Here is an 18,099-nt window from a genome sequence, read left to right on the forward strand (position 1 = left end):
GGTCTACTCGCCGGGCCTTTCCTAGAGGGGGGGTCCTGGCTGCTGGTTGGCCTTAGGAGGATCCTCAGGATTCTGGAGTCACTATTGCTAATTAGGGGCACCGTTGTCTTTTTATGGCTTAAATTGACCAAATAGCTGAACCAAAGAGTTTGATCAAGCTTAAGGTCAAGCTAAGTGGGAAGTTTTAGCGTTCTTTTAGCTTCGTGGTATCAGCAGATCCTTCAGCGCAGGGCCAGGGTACCTTGGTGGCAATGGAAGGCAATGGTAGGGGGGCAGCCCCAGAGCTGCGTGCCACACATCCCGCTTCCCCACAATAGTTATGGTAGTAACATGAAAATATTTGTGATGTTAAAACACTGAAATACAGGTTTTTCTTTTATTCTTGTGTTGATCTCTCCAGCCAGCAACAAACAGCTGCTGCTGTTAGTGTTGAGCAGAGTTTCAGCACCTTCTGGGCAAGTAATTACAGAGACTTGATTTTACAAGATAAGTGACTTTGGATGAGAACTGCAAAAGTTCTCTGTAAAGTGCAGAGCTGGGTGAGCATTTGTTCGGGAGGTGATACACAGCATTGGGAAGGCAGAGAGGTAAAATTGAGGGCCTCGTGTTGTGTTTTCAGCGATGCTTTTTTCAAGCTGTGAAATTGACCTGTGAATTTTTCTTTTTTGTATGTTTGCCTTTTGGTTCCTGGTCTGTTAATGTAAGCGGGGTGCCCCAGTCTGACCTGTGTCTCCACTCTGGATGCAACGGGTCACAGAACCAGTGCAGACAGGAGATGTTTTGCCAGTATTGCTAACAATAACAGCTTTATTTTCTTACCTCATGTATAACACAGTAAAGACAGTCTTATAACTTAGTGCTTCATTAATAAATAATCAGCTACGCTGTACCACCTGCAGCCCTGCGAGGGTAGGTCCCATATGAAGAAGAGCAGAGAGAAATGAAATCCTGACTGGTCAGTTCCAGTGCATCTGGAAGGTAAGTGCTTCTCTAAAACGTGCATGTCACAACCTTTCGGTTACTGGTATGTTGAAAAGTCCAGGAGAGTCTGTGTTCCAGCTGGGTTGGAGATTTGAGAGAAGGATTAGTAGCGCTGGTCACTTCACTGCTCAGGACAACGATTCAAATAGAGCATAAACTCAAGTGACACTGTAAATTAGTCTTCAAAGTTTTTTGCTTTAAAGTCAGTCCAACCACATGATGGTAAACTCCAGATGGATTCACTGGCAAAGGAGTTGCAGATCCTAAGCCTACTCCTGTATGTTTCCTAGCAGTAGTTTTATCTGTAGAATCTTGTGCCATTAGGAAAGAGAGACTTGACATCATCTGGTTGCATAAATTTTGTTTCTATAGTCTTTTGTATCTATAAATATGAAATTGGCAGCATGGGCAGTAATGGTCTGCATCCTTGAAGATCCTTACAAAGAGAGGTACGAAGCAGCATCCAAAACAGCACCTAACAGCCAAAGAGATGGACATACATGGAATGGTTTACTGACTTTCTGCTGGCTACATCTGTGCTTTTTCTTTGTCTTGTTCTGTCTGCCTTTTCACTGCGTGAATTCACTTCTTTCCAGTCTCTTAATGTTGAAGTATCTTTCAAAAAATTAATCATTTTCACTGCTAACATCTTATGCATTATTCTGATTCTGAGCCTGATTCTAAATTACAGTAAGGAAGTAGACAATGTTGTACCAATTTTTGCCTGTCTTATGAGAAGTCATAACATACTTGGTTAAATTTAGCGAATTTGCATCCCCAGTAGCTGTGATGACTGTATCTAGTACGGACAGAATGACTTCTTATCCATTAGAAAAGGGCAAACTGTCTATATAAGCGCTAGCTAGAACTTTACTTTTTTTAATGACTCTTTTTTTTTAATCTTCTGTTATGAAAAATATTCCAAGTATACATGAAAGCTTACCCAACCATACACAAGCTGGTGCACAGAAGGTAGGACAGTCTGCCCAGTCTGTAGGTGACCTGTGTGGTGATGTGCTGGCGGCAGGAAGGGCATATTGTGGATGTTGGTTTGCTTGAGAAGATTCCTGCTACAATGATCGGAGGCTGAGACACCAAGTAAACTGAGTTGGAGAGGAAATGAGAAGCAGCAAAATTAGAAGCACGAGAAATCTTTTACAAGTTATAAAGTCTTAATTGGAGAATATAGGTTCTTTAACATGGCTATTCTAGAGGCACCCATGTTGCTATTACTTATTTCAAGTATATTCATAAGAACATCTGTCCTGCTTCTGTGTGTATCCCAGTATGTTGCTTTTACCAGCAGCCAGTGTTTATTTGGATAAAGACATATACAGAGAATTGCCTATGGGATAATCCCTATAGTCAGGCAGTCTCCACTACCCACTGCTGGATGTACACTGACACTGAGAATTTATCTTCTGATATTTAAAATAATATGAAAATGCATATTCTCCCTGAAGAAGAGATTTGAAGGATATAGGGGAGCTTTCTGGATCAGCTTTTCAGTAGGTACAAGGAATTTATCAAAGTAGTTATTCTAACCCGTTTGTAAAGTCTGTGGCTTCCCTCATGTTTTTTCCGTCTGGACCTGTCATACTCCTTGAGGGGCACACCCCTTGTATGTACATGAAGGGTATTTTTTCAGGATTTTTTTCAGTGAAAAGTACGTTTTTAAGCATCCTAAAACAAGTTTAGGGTACATTCAGACTGTAGTCTGAAGAAAAAAAAAGGTATGGTCTGTTAGATAGACAGGATGTAGCATATCTAAGTTTAATTGCCTTCTGATCTTAGGGATTTTAAAAAAGTATGTATCTCCTTCCCTCCAGTAAGAGACATTATTTGGCTGTTCTTGGAATTCTTTGCACAGTGTCTCCTTTGAGCTTCTCCACTTCCATAAAGGTGACTAGAACAGGAACAACCACCTATACTGGACTTTAAATGATTTGTTGTGAAAGTCCTAGCAGGATTTAAAAAAATTAGTGCTTCTGTAGATCAGCTAATGCTGGAAAAATGAGTCTGAGTCTCTCATCTTAGTTTATCTTCCAACATTTCTAGGGAAATTTTCCAGCCTCTTAGATTGTGATTGGGTCAAAAAACTTCTCTGTTGATTTTAAAACTAAAACATTTCACTTTTGTTAGCATTTAGAACCATGAACGTTGTCAGAAATGCAGTCCCCTGGCACTTACCTGGTTGCTCAATGGTCGTTGTTTCTCGGTAGGAGTAAGGTGGGGGAGAAGGATACTCATAACCCCCTGTGCAAAGAAAAACAGGGCAAAAGGTAAAAATGTGAACAGCTTGTGCCTTCCAAAAGCCCCTGTTGGAGTCCGATGAGAAGCTGCGTGGGGAGTTGCCTCACAGGAGAGACCTGACACGGGTCAGTGAAGTACAGGACAGGGAAAAAATACTACTGAACTGACTAATGGATTATTTTTTTTAAAGCCAAAAGAGCCCACAGTGATTAGCTAATCTCACTTTCTGTATAACACAAGCTAAGAAACAGAGTATTTTTTTCAACACAAAGGCAGTAACTGCATCTGTTCCAGTATAACATTGGAATGATACTTAGTCTTAATTTAAGGACTCTACTGATAAAGGATCCACCAGTACTTCTAACTAGTTTAAGTGATTACTTCCCTTACTATTAGTATTTAGAGTTTTTCTAGTTTGAATTTTGTCTGCCCTCAGCCTCCATCCAAGTAATTTTAGCACACCCTTTGTTCTAGAAAAAAGTTAAAGATCTTTTTTGTTTTGTTGTGGATAAGGGAGAAGGGAAGTGGTGACTAAGACACCTTATGTTTTTTTAGTTCTTTTACTAATCTTAGAAATTGAGAATGCAATCAGCTGACCTGAGCATGAAATCAATGAACATATTAAAAAATACATTAATGAATACATTCAAAATAAAACTTTACAGCCAGCTAGCATGGATGTGGTATCAAGCCACCAGGCTGGTGGTGCTCACTTGCAGTCCTTGAGCTGAATTGCCAGCACTTCAGTCATGGTGTGTCCCCATGAGACAGCAATGGGGAGGGATTGTTTGTCCCTAAAGAACCTGGCTGCAGAACTGACTCATCTAGGGAGGGCAGCTCTGGCCAGCCAGGGGAGTTTGGGAAAAGGCCAGTCCTCTGGAAAACTAGATTACAATTTAAGCAAGATATAGCCTGTCCGTGCACAAAGTTTGCTGGCTGAACATTTGCTTGTTAGGAATATTAAATTATTCCAGAGATAAAATTGCAATTCCTTTTCCAATAAAGCATGTGGTGTTAGAAAAATTATTAACTAAACCAACAAAAATATTTTTTGACATTTTAAGTGATGTTCCTGTTGGGAGAGCCTACCAGCCTGTCTACCTCTTTTTTCTATGCTGGCAAAGGCACTTTCTAAACCCGTCATGTCCTGGCAAAGCTGGACCCCTTATCAGCTGACTCAGTTATGCTCCGGAAACCAACTATCAATGTTTGCCCCACAACCACCCAGAGGCTGCTCTTTCCAAAACCCTGCTGGCAAAAGCTGCTTACCCTCTTGGCTGCAGTACTCTGGTGTGGAGGGTTCTGGTGCATAGGGTTCCTGACGAGGTTCATACATAATCATAGGAATTTCCACACGTCCCTTCTCACTAGGCATCTCTGCAGTTCACCTGCCGAAAGTAGTGCAAAAGAAAATCTGCTGTAAGTGACTTTCAGTGCCCTGTCTTTGTCAATGCCTGCTTCCGTAATTCTTGGTTCTCACACTCGGATTTTACTTAGAAGAGAATTAGCAGTTCTCATATTCTGGCTTTTTTTATAGACTGAAGTGCAGCCAATTCCTGTTACACCTCATGATGAGGAAGATGAAAAGGTAGAGCAGAAAAATACCATCTTAACATATTCCTTTGTGCTGGAGAGGGGAAAAATGTTCCCCCAGAGAACACACTATTCAAAGTGTGTAAACTCATGACTGAAAGTGTTACCTTTGCAGAAAAACTAACCTATTTTTTTTCTATGGATTGTCAAAATAATCAAGGAGGGTAAGAGCACACTTTGGAGCACCTGTGAAAAACCTTCACGTGTCATTAAGTCAGAGCCTGCAACAGTGCAACCAGTGGCAATTCAGTTCTGTCTTTCGTCGGGTTATTGTGCAACCTTATCATCATCGTTACTGTGACCAGTTCTGTACTGTGAAACTATTGTCTCATCACTAGTGTGACAGGCTTTTCTTGGGAAAGATCATTATTAAATATGACTGTGCTGCCTGAGGCTCTGAACAAGATCAGGCCACAAAATATGTGTGTTTTGCAGGTGTTAGCAGGAGCTATCCTTCCCAGTGAAGGAGTGGGAGGAAGAGGATACAGGTAAAGATGTGTGTTTGTGTTACTGTAAATGGAATGGTGTTAATTATTCCTAGCTGTCCCTTGAACCAGTATTAACTAGTTGATTTCCTACTAACGTTAACCACAGGAGTCCTTTGCAGAAGAATGTTACAGCCTTCACACAGGTTAGCAAGGAAGGGTAGTTTTTGGGGGAAAAGAAGCAAAGATGTTTGTGAAGAGCTACTAAATGAGTCCAGTGCAGGTTTACTGGCTGCTCAGGTAACTCCACATAGCTCCTTGCAGTCTAGCTAAATGTCCTGTGTCCCCGTGCAGACACCTTCCCTGGTTTGGATCAGGGCTGTTCCCATCTCACCTGCTCACTGGTGATGCAAAAGTGAGGGGTTATATTGTTAAGAGACGCTTGGATAAGCAAGTAGAGACTGAGAAATGTAGCATTTGGCAAGTCAGCACAAGCTGCCTGAGTACGTGAGTCAAACCGGAGTAGGACAGAAATTGTTCAACAAGGCAAGATGGTCTCAACAGGTCTGTTCTCAAGGTGCAGTATGTCTAGGGGAGGCCAAAAGAGGGGGGATTAGTAGTGCTGAGATAAAGTGTCAGTCCTTTTAGGGAGGAAGAAAAGGAGGAAATGGAAAATATCACTAGGGAAGAAGTGATGTAATTTCCACAAATTTGCATGAATGGGAAGTGATGTAGAAAATTATAGTAGAATGAATAATAAAAGGAAATAGGTAGGATGGTGTGGAATCAAAGTCAGAAATGCAGCATTGGCCACATTAAGGCTAAAGATGCTGGAGCAAATTACTAATATATGGATTGGAGAGGAGGGATGGGGAAAGGTACATCTCGGTATACTTGTTATAAAGGAGCTAAAACAGGTGATGTGGAATGTCACAGGTATTAATAGGCTTTTGTTGAAGTTTCATGAGGATCCCACTGAGAGGAAAAAAGAAAAGCTGAGAATCAAGAGAACTTGGATAAGATGAAGCTATGAGAGCTAAGCAAGAATAATGAACTATGCAGAAGAAAGACTGTGTCAGCTGTAACTGTGGTTCAGGAGTGTGATGATAGACAGCTTTGCACTAGCCAGTGTTGGCCAAGGGCTATTTCCTTGGGACAGGAACTAGTGGGCAAAATTATAGGGAGCCTCTTCAAGTTTTTGGCTTATTGCTATGTTGGTACTTAAACACCATACACTAAATACTGGGTGGTGTCAGTTTGTGTGACGTTTCTGCTGAATTCATCTCACTGTAAAACAAGAAAAGAGGAAGGGGCTTTTGAATTTCATCCAGTGACCAGGCAAAAGGCCTGTCATGAGGCACAGAGTAGGAGGGAATAATAGTGGTTAACGTAGTGAGAGAGTTGCAGTTAAGAGCTGAATGCAAGCAAACATTGACTAATCCTTGCCCCACCCAGTGAGGTATTAGTATAATACTGCCAGTTAAATGTATAGGACAAGAGATGCAGAAGTGAATCAGCAGCAGAGCCAGGAATAGTGTGGGACTCCCACTGGATGCCAGGTCTGTGTTTGATCTATTAGAGCCATCAAGCACAGAAGCTCTGGGCCTTAGGCTGTTGATGAAGTTGGTGCCCTGCATTTGCTTGCTTTCAGTGTCTTGTTATGTGCTTCTTATTGTGCTGCCAGTAGCTCTGTGTGTTGTGATGGAGGACCTGCCCCAGAGCAGATGAGCTGGGAGAATTGGATGGGCAGCTGGGCCTCAGCTTCTGCAGAAGCTTCTTCAGCCTACCTGGGAGAAAGGCCCAGCGGGTACCTTACTCCCTGGTGCAGAGTGCCCAAAGTCCAGAGGTCCAGGATATGCGTTCTCTAGGGTGTTTTATGCAACTCAGTAGACTGTTTCATTTGGTGTATATGGGTTACTCTAAGTTCTTGGTTGCATCCATGCCTGTGATGTCTGAGAGATCTTTGGGGCTGTGACCCCCAATCCTGAAAGTGTTATTGTCATAGATTAGAGCTATAGACTTTCCTCTCCTCTCTCAAATTCAATCATGTGCAGGAGAGAACAAACACTGTTAGTAGCCCTAGGAAAAACTCATAAGGAGAAATATCAGGTAGCAGTTCCTGAAGAGTAGGAAAATGTCCTGATAAACTCCCTTCCAAAAACCAGTAACATCTAGAATGCCCATGCTTAATAGCTAGGGGGGTGGTTTAAGTTATCTTCACTGCAGTCACACCGAGTTAAATGGAGCTCTCTGTGAGGGCAGAGCACAGCCCTGTGCACTCCTGAAGTGGCGGCTTGGTTTATGTGAAGCATTCGAGATTGACTCGAGCAACTGCAAGCTTGACCTACTGGCAGAAATGTATAGTCCCAGGCACACCAAAATGAGTCTGCCTTCTCTCCTCTGAGGTCTCAGTCTCTTCTACATATGGGTATAATCGATTTGCACAGGAAAATAAAGCTTACTTGAGGTCTTGTGGAAATTAGTATTAAAAAAAAAAGCAGCAAATCACACCCTGAGGCATATGCACAAAGAACCAGTTCAGTGAAAGGAAAGTGGAAATGACAAAGCCTTTATGTTCCAGGAAGGACATATCCTAGGGGAGAATAGGAAATGGCAGTTTCCATCATCTTCCTCTGGATTTGCTCCAGGCACTTGTGTTCTGGTGTGAAGAGCACTCGTCAGGCAGCCAAGCAAAGCTGCTGAACTGTGAAATTCCATGGCAGGGCCCCATGCTCCAGCTCTCACCTGCCCCCTTCACATTCCCTCCCAAACATCCCTGATGGCTGAATAATCCCACAGATGAGAACAGTTCGACGTGTGCCTGCAAAGAGGCACGGGTGCTGTCACTTGTGCTTTGTAAAGGGGAAACTGAGACGCATGGAGGACAATCCTGACAGTTGTCCTTTGGCCTCCCAGGTATGGTTCAAGGATTTGAAAAGAGAACGATGATTTTCCTATCCTCTTTGTTGTATTTTTCCAAAAGGTTTTTCATGTGCTGCATGTTCACAGAGGTGGGCAGAGAGACAGTCCTGTCTATGCAAATCATTTTTCACCTTTCAGAAGTACTTTTTCCAGTTTGATTTCAAGTTCTTTGGAAACATGCTTTTCCCACAAACACTTCTTCAAAGGTGACATTGTGGTGTTTGAAATGGAAGCATTCGTGAGCCTGGAGAGTCGCGAGGGATTCATGTCCATGTTGACCCAGGTACAGCTCAGCAGAACACAAACTGGGAACTACTCAACAGTCATTTCAGAAATCTCATTACTTGAGTGCCGATGCCTCTTTGTTTTAGTCTTATGAGCCTGTGCCAATGAAGTATTTACAATTTCATTTGAGAATTGAAGTTCACTGCAGTACTAATTCTTCTCCACTCAGATTCAGAAATTATAGTGTGAAAAAAAGAGGAGGCAGATGGGATTTGGCAGGTACGCATGTATCGGAGTCCAGGTAACATTTCCCTTACCTTGGTATTCTGTTCTGTTGCAGTTATTCGTCAGAAATAGATTGGCCTAGTTAAAAAAAAATTGTGTGATACTTCTGTGAGAGCAGACAAAGATTTACTTAAACATTTACTAATCTTTTTTTTTTTTTTTTTTTTAACTGAGGCTTTTTTTATCAAGAAGGTTAATTGTTGATCTTGTACTGCAGACTCCAAATGAAGTTCCTAAAAAGTTTTTGAAAGTGTTTGGCACCAGCCTCTCTCTATTCTGGTTGAAGCAGTGGAGGAAAGATGAAGTCATTTAGGTATTTGAAGAAGATAGGGTAATACATTCAAAAGTTTTGTATTTTGGAAGATTAATGTTATAACAATACAGTAAGTGATCTTCAGATATCATGGACACATGGATGTATAGCAGTTTTCGCTGGTGATCTGTTGACTTGTAGGATACTAGTCCAAAGGCTTTCAGTTTGCTGTAATGTGTTCTTGTTCTGTCGTCACTAGTTTAATTTTTTCTTGGGCATTTAGCCCTTCCAGCTGCATTTATGAGACAGTTTCAATTTCTGCTATTTTAAAGAGTGACCATAAAATGCCATTGCTGGCATGCATTTGCATCTGTGGCTTGAACAATATTGAGTGCCTCTGTTTTACTTTATTGAAGCAGTTAATTCTAGTTTTCAGGTAGCAATGAAACACTGAATTCCTCAGTGGAGAGATCTTTTCCCTTTAGCCTCAAGTTGGTCATTTATGGTAACATTCATAATGTGCTGAGGCTTTTCAGATGTTCAGGAAGGAACATTTCCAGCTCTAATGCAGATAAACATAAATGAGCAGCATTCAGGTATTTGTTTATTCCTATTCTTAAAATAGAAGCAGATGGCTACTGGCAACAAATTAAAAGTTGGACATTAAAATGTATTCAGGATTTCTGAAGTAGAGAACCTTTTCAATGAGATGAAGGATGGTCTTCCAGTTCCCCATTCTTCTTCCCAGATTTCATTTTTAATCCTCCAGTTATTCTGGCTTTTAGGCCTGTATAAGGCTTACCAGCTTCCTTTCTCAAACAGAGAGGATGTAGCTAGGGGGGATGCAACTGAAGATGAACTGTATTTCTTGTTGCAAGCTCTTCACTTGATTCCACTGGCTTGTCTTTTGACTGCACTGACTCACTAGCCAATATGTAAAGTCACTGCTTGGTCAGTGGAAGAAGTTGGTTGTTCATCTGTTGAAGTCATCAGGATGTTTTTGTCATTGAGCCAGGGAGTTGGGCAGAATCCAGAAAGTCACTGTGTAGATACTGTTCCTCCTCTCGTGTGGAAAGGGAGATATTTATGTGTAATCCAAGTCCCCATGGCTTACGTGGAAGTTTAGAGTAAAATGAGCATAACCATTGTTCACAAAATCAGGAGGAAGCATATACTGAAGAGTGAAATGTTGGAGAACAGAGCTCTACCGAGAAAGAAAGAGCTCTGCTCTTTTTCCATTTTGGAGAAAGAGATTTGGAAGGATTTGGGATTTGGTTTTGTTTTGTTGTTTTGGATTTTTTGGTGGTTTTTTGTTAGTGTTTTGAGGTTTTTTTGGTTTTTCTTTTTTGTTTTTAAGTGTAAACCAGTGTCTATTTGCTGTGATGTGTGCCTGGAAGGTTGGTTGTGTGGTTATTGTGCTTGGCAGGAAGCTGCAGCATTTGTGCATGCAGATCAGCAGCCTGGCCCTGCCTATGTGGGCTCACAAGGCTGCTGGATAGGCAGGGAATCCCTGGATTTTTCAGTCCTGTCCCTGGTCAGACATTTATGTTAGGTTATTCCTTCATGAAGGGAGCTCTGGTCTATAATTTAGTACATTTACTGCTCCTGTTGCTCTCACCTCTAACGCAGTTGAAAATGCTGTAAACTTTCACAAACCTTCTAGCCTAAAATTATTGATGGTAGTTTATTCCTGTTTGTTACTGTGCCAGCGTCATGCTTTTATAGGAAAACCTTTTCCCTTCAAGAGAGCCCAGAGAACATTCCTGTCTCTCTGCAGCCTTTCCTTCGCAGGGCTAAGCGACCTTGCCAAGTCCTCATTTCTGTACAGTGAATTCAGCCTTCTTGGCCATGAGTGGCCAATGAGCTCTGTCCTCAACATATATAATGATGTGAATGTCATCTTACATTTAATGGAAATGCTGTCTTTAGAATAATCCAGTAGCACTACTTCTTTTCCACAGCCCCATCATGCTGATGGTTTGTATTTATGCTGTCATTAACCAGCAGTAGGTCTTTCTCCTCCAATGTCATTTCGTGCTAATGAACTCCCAGCCTGTAGCTGAAATTCCCAATATAATTTTCTAAATGCACTGCTTTGTAGCATTATAATACATATAAATTCTGTCACAGCAATTCTCTAGGTTTTATCATTCTGTGTAATAGATTTTCTGCTTCCATTACTTGTTTTTTCATTCATACGTTTTATTAGCCACTCCTATATTTCTGTCAAGGTTATTAATTAAAATTCTGAATAAGCTCCATCACTGACTTTTGTGTTAACCTTTGATGCCAACCAGATATATCTCTTAAATCTTGTTCTTTAATTTACTGTTTGAGGTATAATCCCTTGCTTCTCTCAGATGACCAACTTCATTCACATTTAAAGGGCCTGTATTCTGAAGGATGAGCACAACTGGGCCCTGGGATTACATTAGAACTTGTCCCTCCTTAATTACCATTCCAAAAATAGAGTGCTAACCACTAAAAGGAAGTATTGTCCAGTGGTTTGTGCATTAACCTGGACTGAGGGGGGGGAAAAGATGGGTTCAGCTCCTGTTCTGCAACAGTGGCAATGAGCAAATTAATTACTCTTGGTTTTTCTCAACTACGTTGTATAGAGAAGTACTGTATCAGGGAGACACTGTGACCATTCTGCAGTGACATGGTCCAAATTTCGTTATGCCTTGCCTTCAGACTTGAGGAAACAACAGAACGGAGGAAATATGGAGTTTAGATTCAGCGTGTCCTCTAGTGACACAATTTTGTCTTTCATGTTCTCTTCTAGCTGTCGAAATTTAGGGCAGCCTTACACAATTGTTTCCAGCACTTCATCATTACCTTAACATTTGATAGTTGCCATCTTTTCATTTAATTCTTTTATGGATTAGCACTCCCTTACCAACAGCATTGAATCATGGGCAGCCAGCATTTCATTTATACCCACATTGAAATAATGTCCATAACTTGTCCTTCAATTGAAAACTGATAGAACAGCTTAAGTAACATGTCATGTAGCATCTGGACCTTGTTTAGCAACTTTTTAAAAGTTATTATGAACAAACATTCATTTGAAGAGAGCAGGTGTGTCCCCACTAAGCCCTTTCCTATGGTGTATTATTTTGATTTTCCATTCTTACTACTGTTTTCAGCTTCACCTTGTCAGAAAGCAGGTTTTCTGATTATCCATCTCTGATCTGTTCTAGGAGAAAGTTAAAATATCTTGAGAAAAATCTATAGCTCCATATTTTAGGAACATGAGAGAGAGCTTACATAAAGAGTTAACATTTACAACCGAGAGCCAGAACTGTCCTACTCCTTGACCTCACTGTCTGATTTGATCCTTGCCATCTCCTTTTCCTTATTTCCTAGGGAGTAATCCTAGTATTGATCCCAAGTAACTTGAAAGCTCTTACCTTTAGGTAGCTCTGGCAAATCCGAGGGGAAAAAACACTTCAAAAGCCGATCACTTCACCCATGTCCTTGTGATGCGTCTAGGAAAGAAAAGCAGCACACATGACCGGTGACATGACCTGCTGTCTTGCCTCAGTAGCGTATCCAGTTGAAGACGTGAGCGAGTCGGGTTGGTAGAGAGTGTATAATTACCGCAGTTCGCCAGCAGTCCCAGCCTACTGCTCACACCTGCTCTGCAGCAAAAGGAATGTTGTGTGACAGGCTTGCACCAGAGTTTTTTCTCAGAGAGTTTTCTAATATCCCAGAAATTTTACTTCATGCTAACCTGAAAGCTAGATGAAGACAATTAGAAGCAGCACAGGATTAACATGAGGACAGCGGAGAAAAATGTATATCCCAACCCATTGTGCTTCTGTACAGCCCATCACAGAGGATGAAGAAAAGCCATAGGTACAGTTGTATATGGGCTCTGATATTTTGTTATCAAAGTCAATGATCACTTTAACTCCCTGGGATTAAGCGTTTGTGCTTAGATCAGCAAAGATATCTGTGCAGGGTGGTAACCATTGACATGATTATTGCTGGGATATCCTTGGTAACTAGGTTGGTAGCTGAACTGGACTTTTTGTAAACAGATGCTTGGTCTCTGTGGTGAGTTGACTGTGGTCAGCTGCCAGATGCCCACCCTGACACTCTCACTGTCCTCAACAGTACAGGGAATGAAAATAAGATGAAGTGTTCTTCAGTTGAGATAAAGACAGGGAGATCACTATTATCATCATGGGAAAAACAGACTCGACTTGGGGAAAATTAATTCATTGCAAATTAAAATACATTTGAATGGTGAGAAACAAAGACAAAACGGAAAACACATTCCCGGATCCCACAGATTTGGCATCTCCAAATATAATGGTGGCCACGTGAACTTCTTACTAAGGATCATTCTCGCTTCATCCAAACACTGTGGAACTGCTTTGTGCAAAGACTGTTCTCCACAACAGGAGCCCATCCACAGTGCTCCTGACAAGGAGAGAGCATGATGTATTTGGTTTGTCTGGGACAATCACATCACCAGTCCAAAACACACTGTTTACTCAGCTCCTGGGCAAACAAAGTCTTACTCAAGAAAGGGCTGCAGCAGTGCAGGAAGCCCCTGACCTTGAGAGGTCAGGATTGCAAAATAATTGGCAAAATAGTAAGTTACAGCTGAGCAACTGCCAATGGGTAAAGGAAGAAGAGAGTGAACAGTTGAGTTTTCATGCCCGTTTTGTCACCATAACTTGGAAACTCTTTGGAACAGAGATTTCTCTTGTTAATGGATAGTGTGGTGTTAGTGGTGAAAGCCCATCACCTGCCTCTCATCCAGACTTGAAGGACCAGGTGCAGAGCACTTGCATCAGGTTTGCCTCGCTGGCAAGAATGGAGGCTCAGCACTTTATACACTACACTCATGCCATGATTTACATTTGACCACCATCAAAGTAGTTGTGGTCCCCTCTGGGAAGTGCCACATCTCCACTAGAGAAGCACATAATGTGCTCTTAACCTTTAGGGAGTTCCATAGTAGAACTTAGTATAGACAGAGGCTGGATTAGGTTTAGTCACTACATGTTCATTAGGGTCTAGTGAAAAGACTGTATTAAAGAAAGAAAAGAGAGAAGTGTCAAAAGTAACACCTGTAAAACAAAATGGAGTCGACGATAGTCCCTTCTATTTATGTGTATATATATACGATAGCTAAATATCTGTGAAATTATACTTGTGAGATGGTCCTCTGGGATTTGAACCTCAGCAATAGCTTTGTAAGCATGTATGTACATATGGGAAAAAAAGCTGTGGGTACCAAGAAGTGCATGTGTTTCTCTCAGTTTTCGAGGTAAGTGTCCATAGCGTGTTGGGCTGGGAAGAGGAGCTGCTCCTGGGGTGTGTGCTGCAGGGGCTGTCTGTGCCTCTCTCCCCTTCTCTCCTGCACAGCTCTGGGGGGAACCAGGCAGATGCTTGGCACAGACTGGATTTTCTGTTGTTCATGGAAACATTTGATAAGGTAGGTTAAAGATAGATTTTAGGATCACCATGGTTGCATATCAAATTATTATTTCTTTGTGGTAGGATATTGTGAGACTGTAGCTTTTTTGAAATATTTTTTTCTCTGAACACATACCCGGTGTTCTAGGGGGCACAAAGTTTAGTCTCAGACATAGTTCCCCTCTTCCACATTGACATATAAAATTGCTAATTTAGTAATTATGTATATTGTTCTTGTTTTTGGTGTGAAGATGGTAATCACTAGCCCTGATATATTTCATTCCTTGCATTTCAGTGACTGTAACATTGCAATCAGAGACACTACCATTATGTGGGAAACTAATCTGTGGGAGAAAGGGCCCATTTCTTGGGGGGGGAGGGTGTGTCTTTTTTTTTTCCCCCCGAAGATTAGAGGAGAAAAATTGATGAAGCCATGAATCCATCCAAAAGCACTCATGGACAAGAAATTCTCACTGTGGTGTAGGGTGGTTTAAGTGCTTAAATATTTAGAACAGCTTTAATATGCTTAACATTCTGCCAAGTTGACGCTCATGAAAGAACCTGAAGCTGTTTAAGCTCTTAGGGCTGTTTATGGGCACACAGGAGGCAGGCACTGATGTGAGAGCCAGATCTGTTCCACCTGTTCCGAGTGGCACTGGGCATGCACGTGTTCCTTATTGCAGGGGAGATGAGGGAATGCAAGGACCCTCCTGCCATACATGTTTCCCTCCCTGCTGTGGTCACCCACCAACTTCATCATGATTCTTCAGCCTGGAGGGGAAGTGAGTGATTTTAAACTTCTGTTTACACACATATCACTGGCTTTCTTTTGCAATCTTAATTATGCTGTTTGCTCTAAGAGGAGCAGTGTGATACTTAGCAAAGAGAAAGATTGTATCAGTCCCTTTGAATAATTATATAAATCCCCTGAATATCATGTATGCTATCAGAGAAAAACAAGGGTGTAATAATCATTATAAATGAATCCATCAGAGCTGATTGCTTTTCCTATCTTTATATCGTTGCATGTAGGAGCTACATTGACAATTATCTGGGGGCTTTTTTCCTGTCATCTCATAGGATGGGACAACTGGATTCAAGGTATTTTTTTTTCCTACATGTAGTTGATTGCCCTAGTTCTGACTGTGGATGTTGTAACCATGGAGTTAAGATCAGAAGGATCATTGTGTATGATACAGGCTGTAAAACCTCACCTGGAGATTCCTGCACAGCTGCTGGTGAAGCCAGAGCTCTTCTGGATATTGAGCCCTACCCAGGCCCATATATAAGGCAATATTGTGGGGAAGCTGCCCCAGTGAAAGCTCAGGGAGGTTTGGAGCCTGGCCCAAGACTAAGAATGTCCTGAGCAAGCCCCTAGGACAGGGCAGCTCTCTTCCATGGCCAGGCCTTCTTCATGCCATGTGTGAGGGTGAATGGAGCACAGTGGAGTTTTCTGTGTCTCTCCGTTGTCTTTAGTGGGGCCTCAGCCAACTGGCTCACACTGTGCTCCTAACTTCTGGGTGGATGAACCTGTGAGATGTGTTCCTCTCTTTGCTCCCTTTTAAATAGATTGTATGTTCTTTGAAGCATGATTGTCTCTTTCTTGCTGTTTGTGTTCAGGGTCTAGCCCAGTTGACTGAAACCTTTGTTAAAGCATGACAAAAACAAATTTAAATGTATATCTTATTACAGATAACCCGTATTTTGATATAGTTTCTCTGCTGCTGGAAAACTAACAATGAATAAAGGACCTTGCCTAGTAAAGCTTGGAGAAAAATCTGAACCATCCTTACGGTTATAAAAAGCAGGGACCTTGTGTACACAATTCCCCTCCTGTTTACACCAGCAGGCATTTGCTTGCAGTCAATGTTATCTGGAGCTGGGAGTGTTTTGTAATTCAAGAAATCTCAATGTCTGTGAATATTCCTGCTATTGTCTACCATAAATACATGCTGGTAGAAAAAATTCCTTTTCCTAATTAAAATGCCAGTTTACCGTAGCTGAGCATACATCCTATTGACTGGGAACTTGCCTGTCCTGTTTGGTGTCTGAATGCAACATATTTCTTAGAGCACTGATTACACAAGAAGGATAAATGTGACTCAAATATGAAACATCGTTCTTTTCAGATAAGATCTAGAGATGAGTTGCTTTCATATGCAAAGTAAATATTTGAGTGACACGTGGCACATAGCTCAAAACAAAGCAGAAACCACTTAGACGCAATGGGTTCCAAATGAAAAATGATCTCCAATATGAAAAATTACACTTAGGCTTTTTCTAATAATTTGCCTATTAAAATATGACGTAGAAAAGAGAACCAGCCACATGCCACGCAGGAATCTGAAAAAAATTACTGTATGCTCTGCAGCTAATCTGATCTGAAAGCCCAGTGTGCTATAGCTGCATTGTGTGCCTACCCACAGTGAGGACCATTACTTAGGAGGAGCATAAAAGTCATGATTTTCATTTCTTTTTTTTTTTACTCTCTTTTCTTTTAATATAACAGTTCTAAAAGCTCTGAGCCTGGTGTCAGAAAGATGGTTGTAGCTTTGACACAGTCTTACTCATTGACGATGTGAGGCAGAAAAAGCTGAACAGTTCAATTCACGGTTAATCATTGAATCATAGAAAAATTAGTGAACATTTGCCTTGATTTGCAAGAAATACCTTTATGAAAAATGTTTTATTGTTTTGGTTTTTTTGGATGTTGAAAAATATCCATTATCCTAACTTGATATTTGAAAATCATCTTTTTGAAACAGCATATGGAAAAAGTCAGTGACTGCATTTCTAAATTGATGGAGAAGTTATTTAAAGTATGTGGTATTTTTTTTCTTTTTGACCAGCTTGGCTCTTAATGGTTTTCAAGGGGAGACTGTCCTGTTAGCTGAGAATTCAAGTCCTCACATTCATAACAAATTCTACTTTCATGCTACTACATCACTGCTACCAACAGTGATATTTTTTGCTTCCAACCTGACACCACACAGTTTGGCTTGGGCAAGGCAGGCCAGGCTCCAGGAAGTCAGCTGGGAGCTGCGAGATTACTGCTGGGCTCTTTGTGTCTTGGAGTAATGGACCACAGCACGAAACACTACAACAGAGAAATCCTGCTATAAGAATGAAATTGCATCTACTGGTTATTATCACAGCTTAACAACTGCTAGAGCCAGAATCACCAAGGAGTAGACTCACAGACTGGAAAAAGTACAGAATTGAGAAATTTCATGCAGAGAGGACAAAGCCCATTCTGCCGGCATGACTGTAGTGCTGACACCGGTGATTATACCATTGGGCTGTGTACGGAATGTCCAGAAGTTGTAAAATTTTCTGCTTGAATTAATGGTTTTTTTACTTTTCTAGGCAATGGGAATCAAGAGGATTTCCATCTATGTGATGCATATCACAAAACCACCTTATAGATCATTGTACTGATCTCGGAAGGAGGAGGACTGGACCATTAGCCCTTGGGGTCATTTTGGAAGGTTCGTTATCCACAGCTGAGTAATTAGTTTCAATGGTAAGGGCTGAGTGCTGGAAAGAGCTGACTGCTAGAGCTGGCTTGAAAGCCAGAGATGTTTCTGATGTAAGAAAGAGATTGTGGTCAGATGACTGAATTACTGTCTAATTACAAACTTTGGTGCAGTCAGAAGAATAAGTATCTCCGTATTTCAGTTGTCCCTAGAATTCTACTTTGTTTTAACTGTAAAAGTGGGCAATATG

General features: G+C 41.3%; 1 protein-coding gene across 1 annotated transcript; it reads right to left on the bottom strand.

Annotated features, from left to right (window-relative positions):
• Positions 1 to 829: 829 nt before the first annotated feature.
• LOC106884749 (cell death-inducing p53-target protein 1) lies at positions 830 to 12,480 on the bottom strand. Its single transcript, XM_014936287.1, has 5 exons — positions 12,351 to 12,480; positions 4,504 to 4,622; positions 3,172 to 3,237; positions 1,925 to 2,084; positions 830 to 1,456 (listed from the first exon to the last, which is right to left on the bottom strand). The coding sequence occupies exons 2-5, from the start codon at positions 4,607 to 4,609 to the stop codon at positions 1,348 to 1,350; spliced, it is 441 nt and encodes a 146-aa protein (XP_014791773.1). The 5' UTR covers positions 4,610 to 4,622; positions 12,351 to 12,480; the 3' UTR covers positions 830 to 1,347.
• Positions 12,481 to 18,099: the final 5,619 nt, after the last annotated feature.

This window comes from Calidris pugnax, unplaced genomic scaffold (genome assembly GCF_001431845.1).
Source record: "Calidris pugnax isolate Ruff unplaced genomic scaffold, ASM143184v1 scaffold17, whole genome shotgun sequence".
Taxonomy (NCBI): domain Eukaryota; kingdom Metazoa; phylum Chordata; class Aves; order Charadriiformes; family Scolopacidae; genus Calidris; species Calidris pugnax.

Excerpts from the sequence above, each read along its gene's own strand:
- LOC106884749 (XM_014936287.1), bottom strand. The coding sequence starts at position 4,609 with ATGCCTAGTGAGAAGGGACGTGTGGAAATTCCTATGATTATGTATGAA. Across the intron at positions 3,238-4,503 it reads AGAGTACTGCAGCCAAGAGG|GGGGTTATGAGTATCCTTCT; the intron begins GTAAGCAGCTTT and ends TTCTTTGCACAG. Across the intron at positions 2,085-3,171 it reads AACGACCATTGAGCAACCAG|TTTACTTGGTGTCTCAGCCT; the intron begins GTAAGTGCCAGG and ends TCTCCAACTCAG.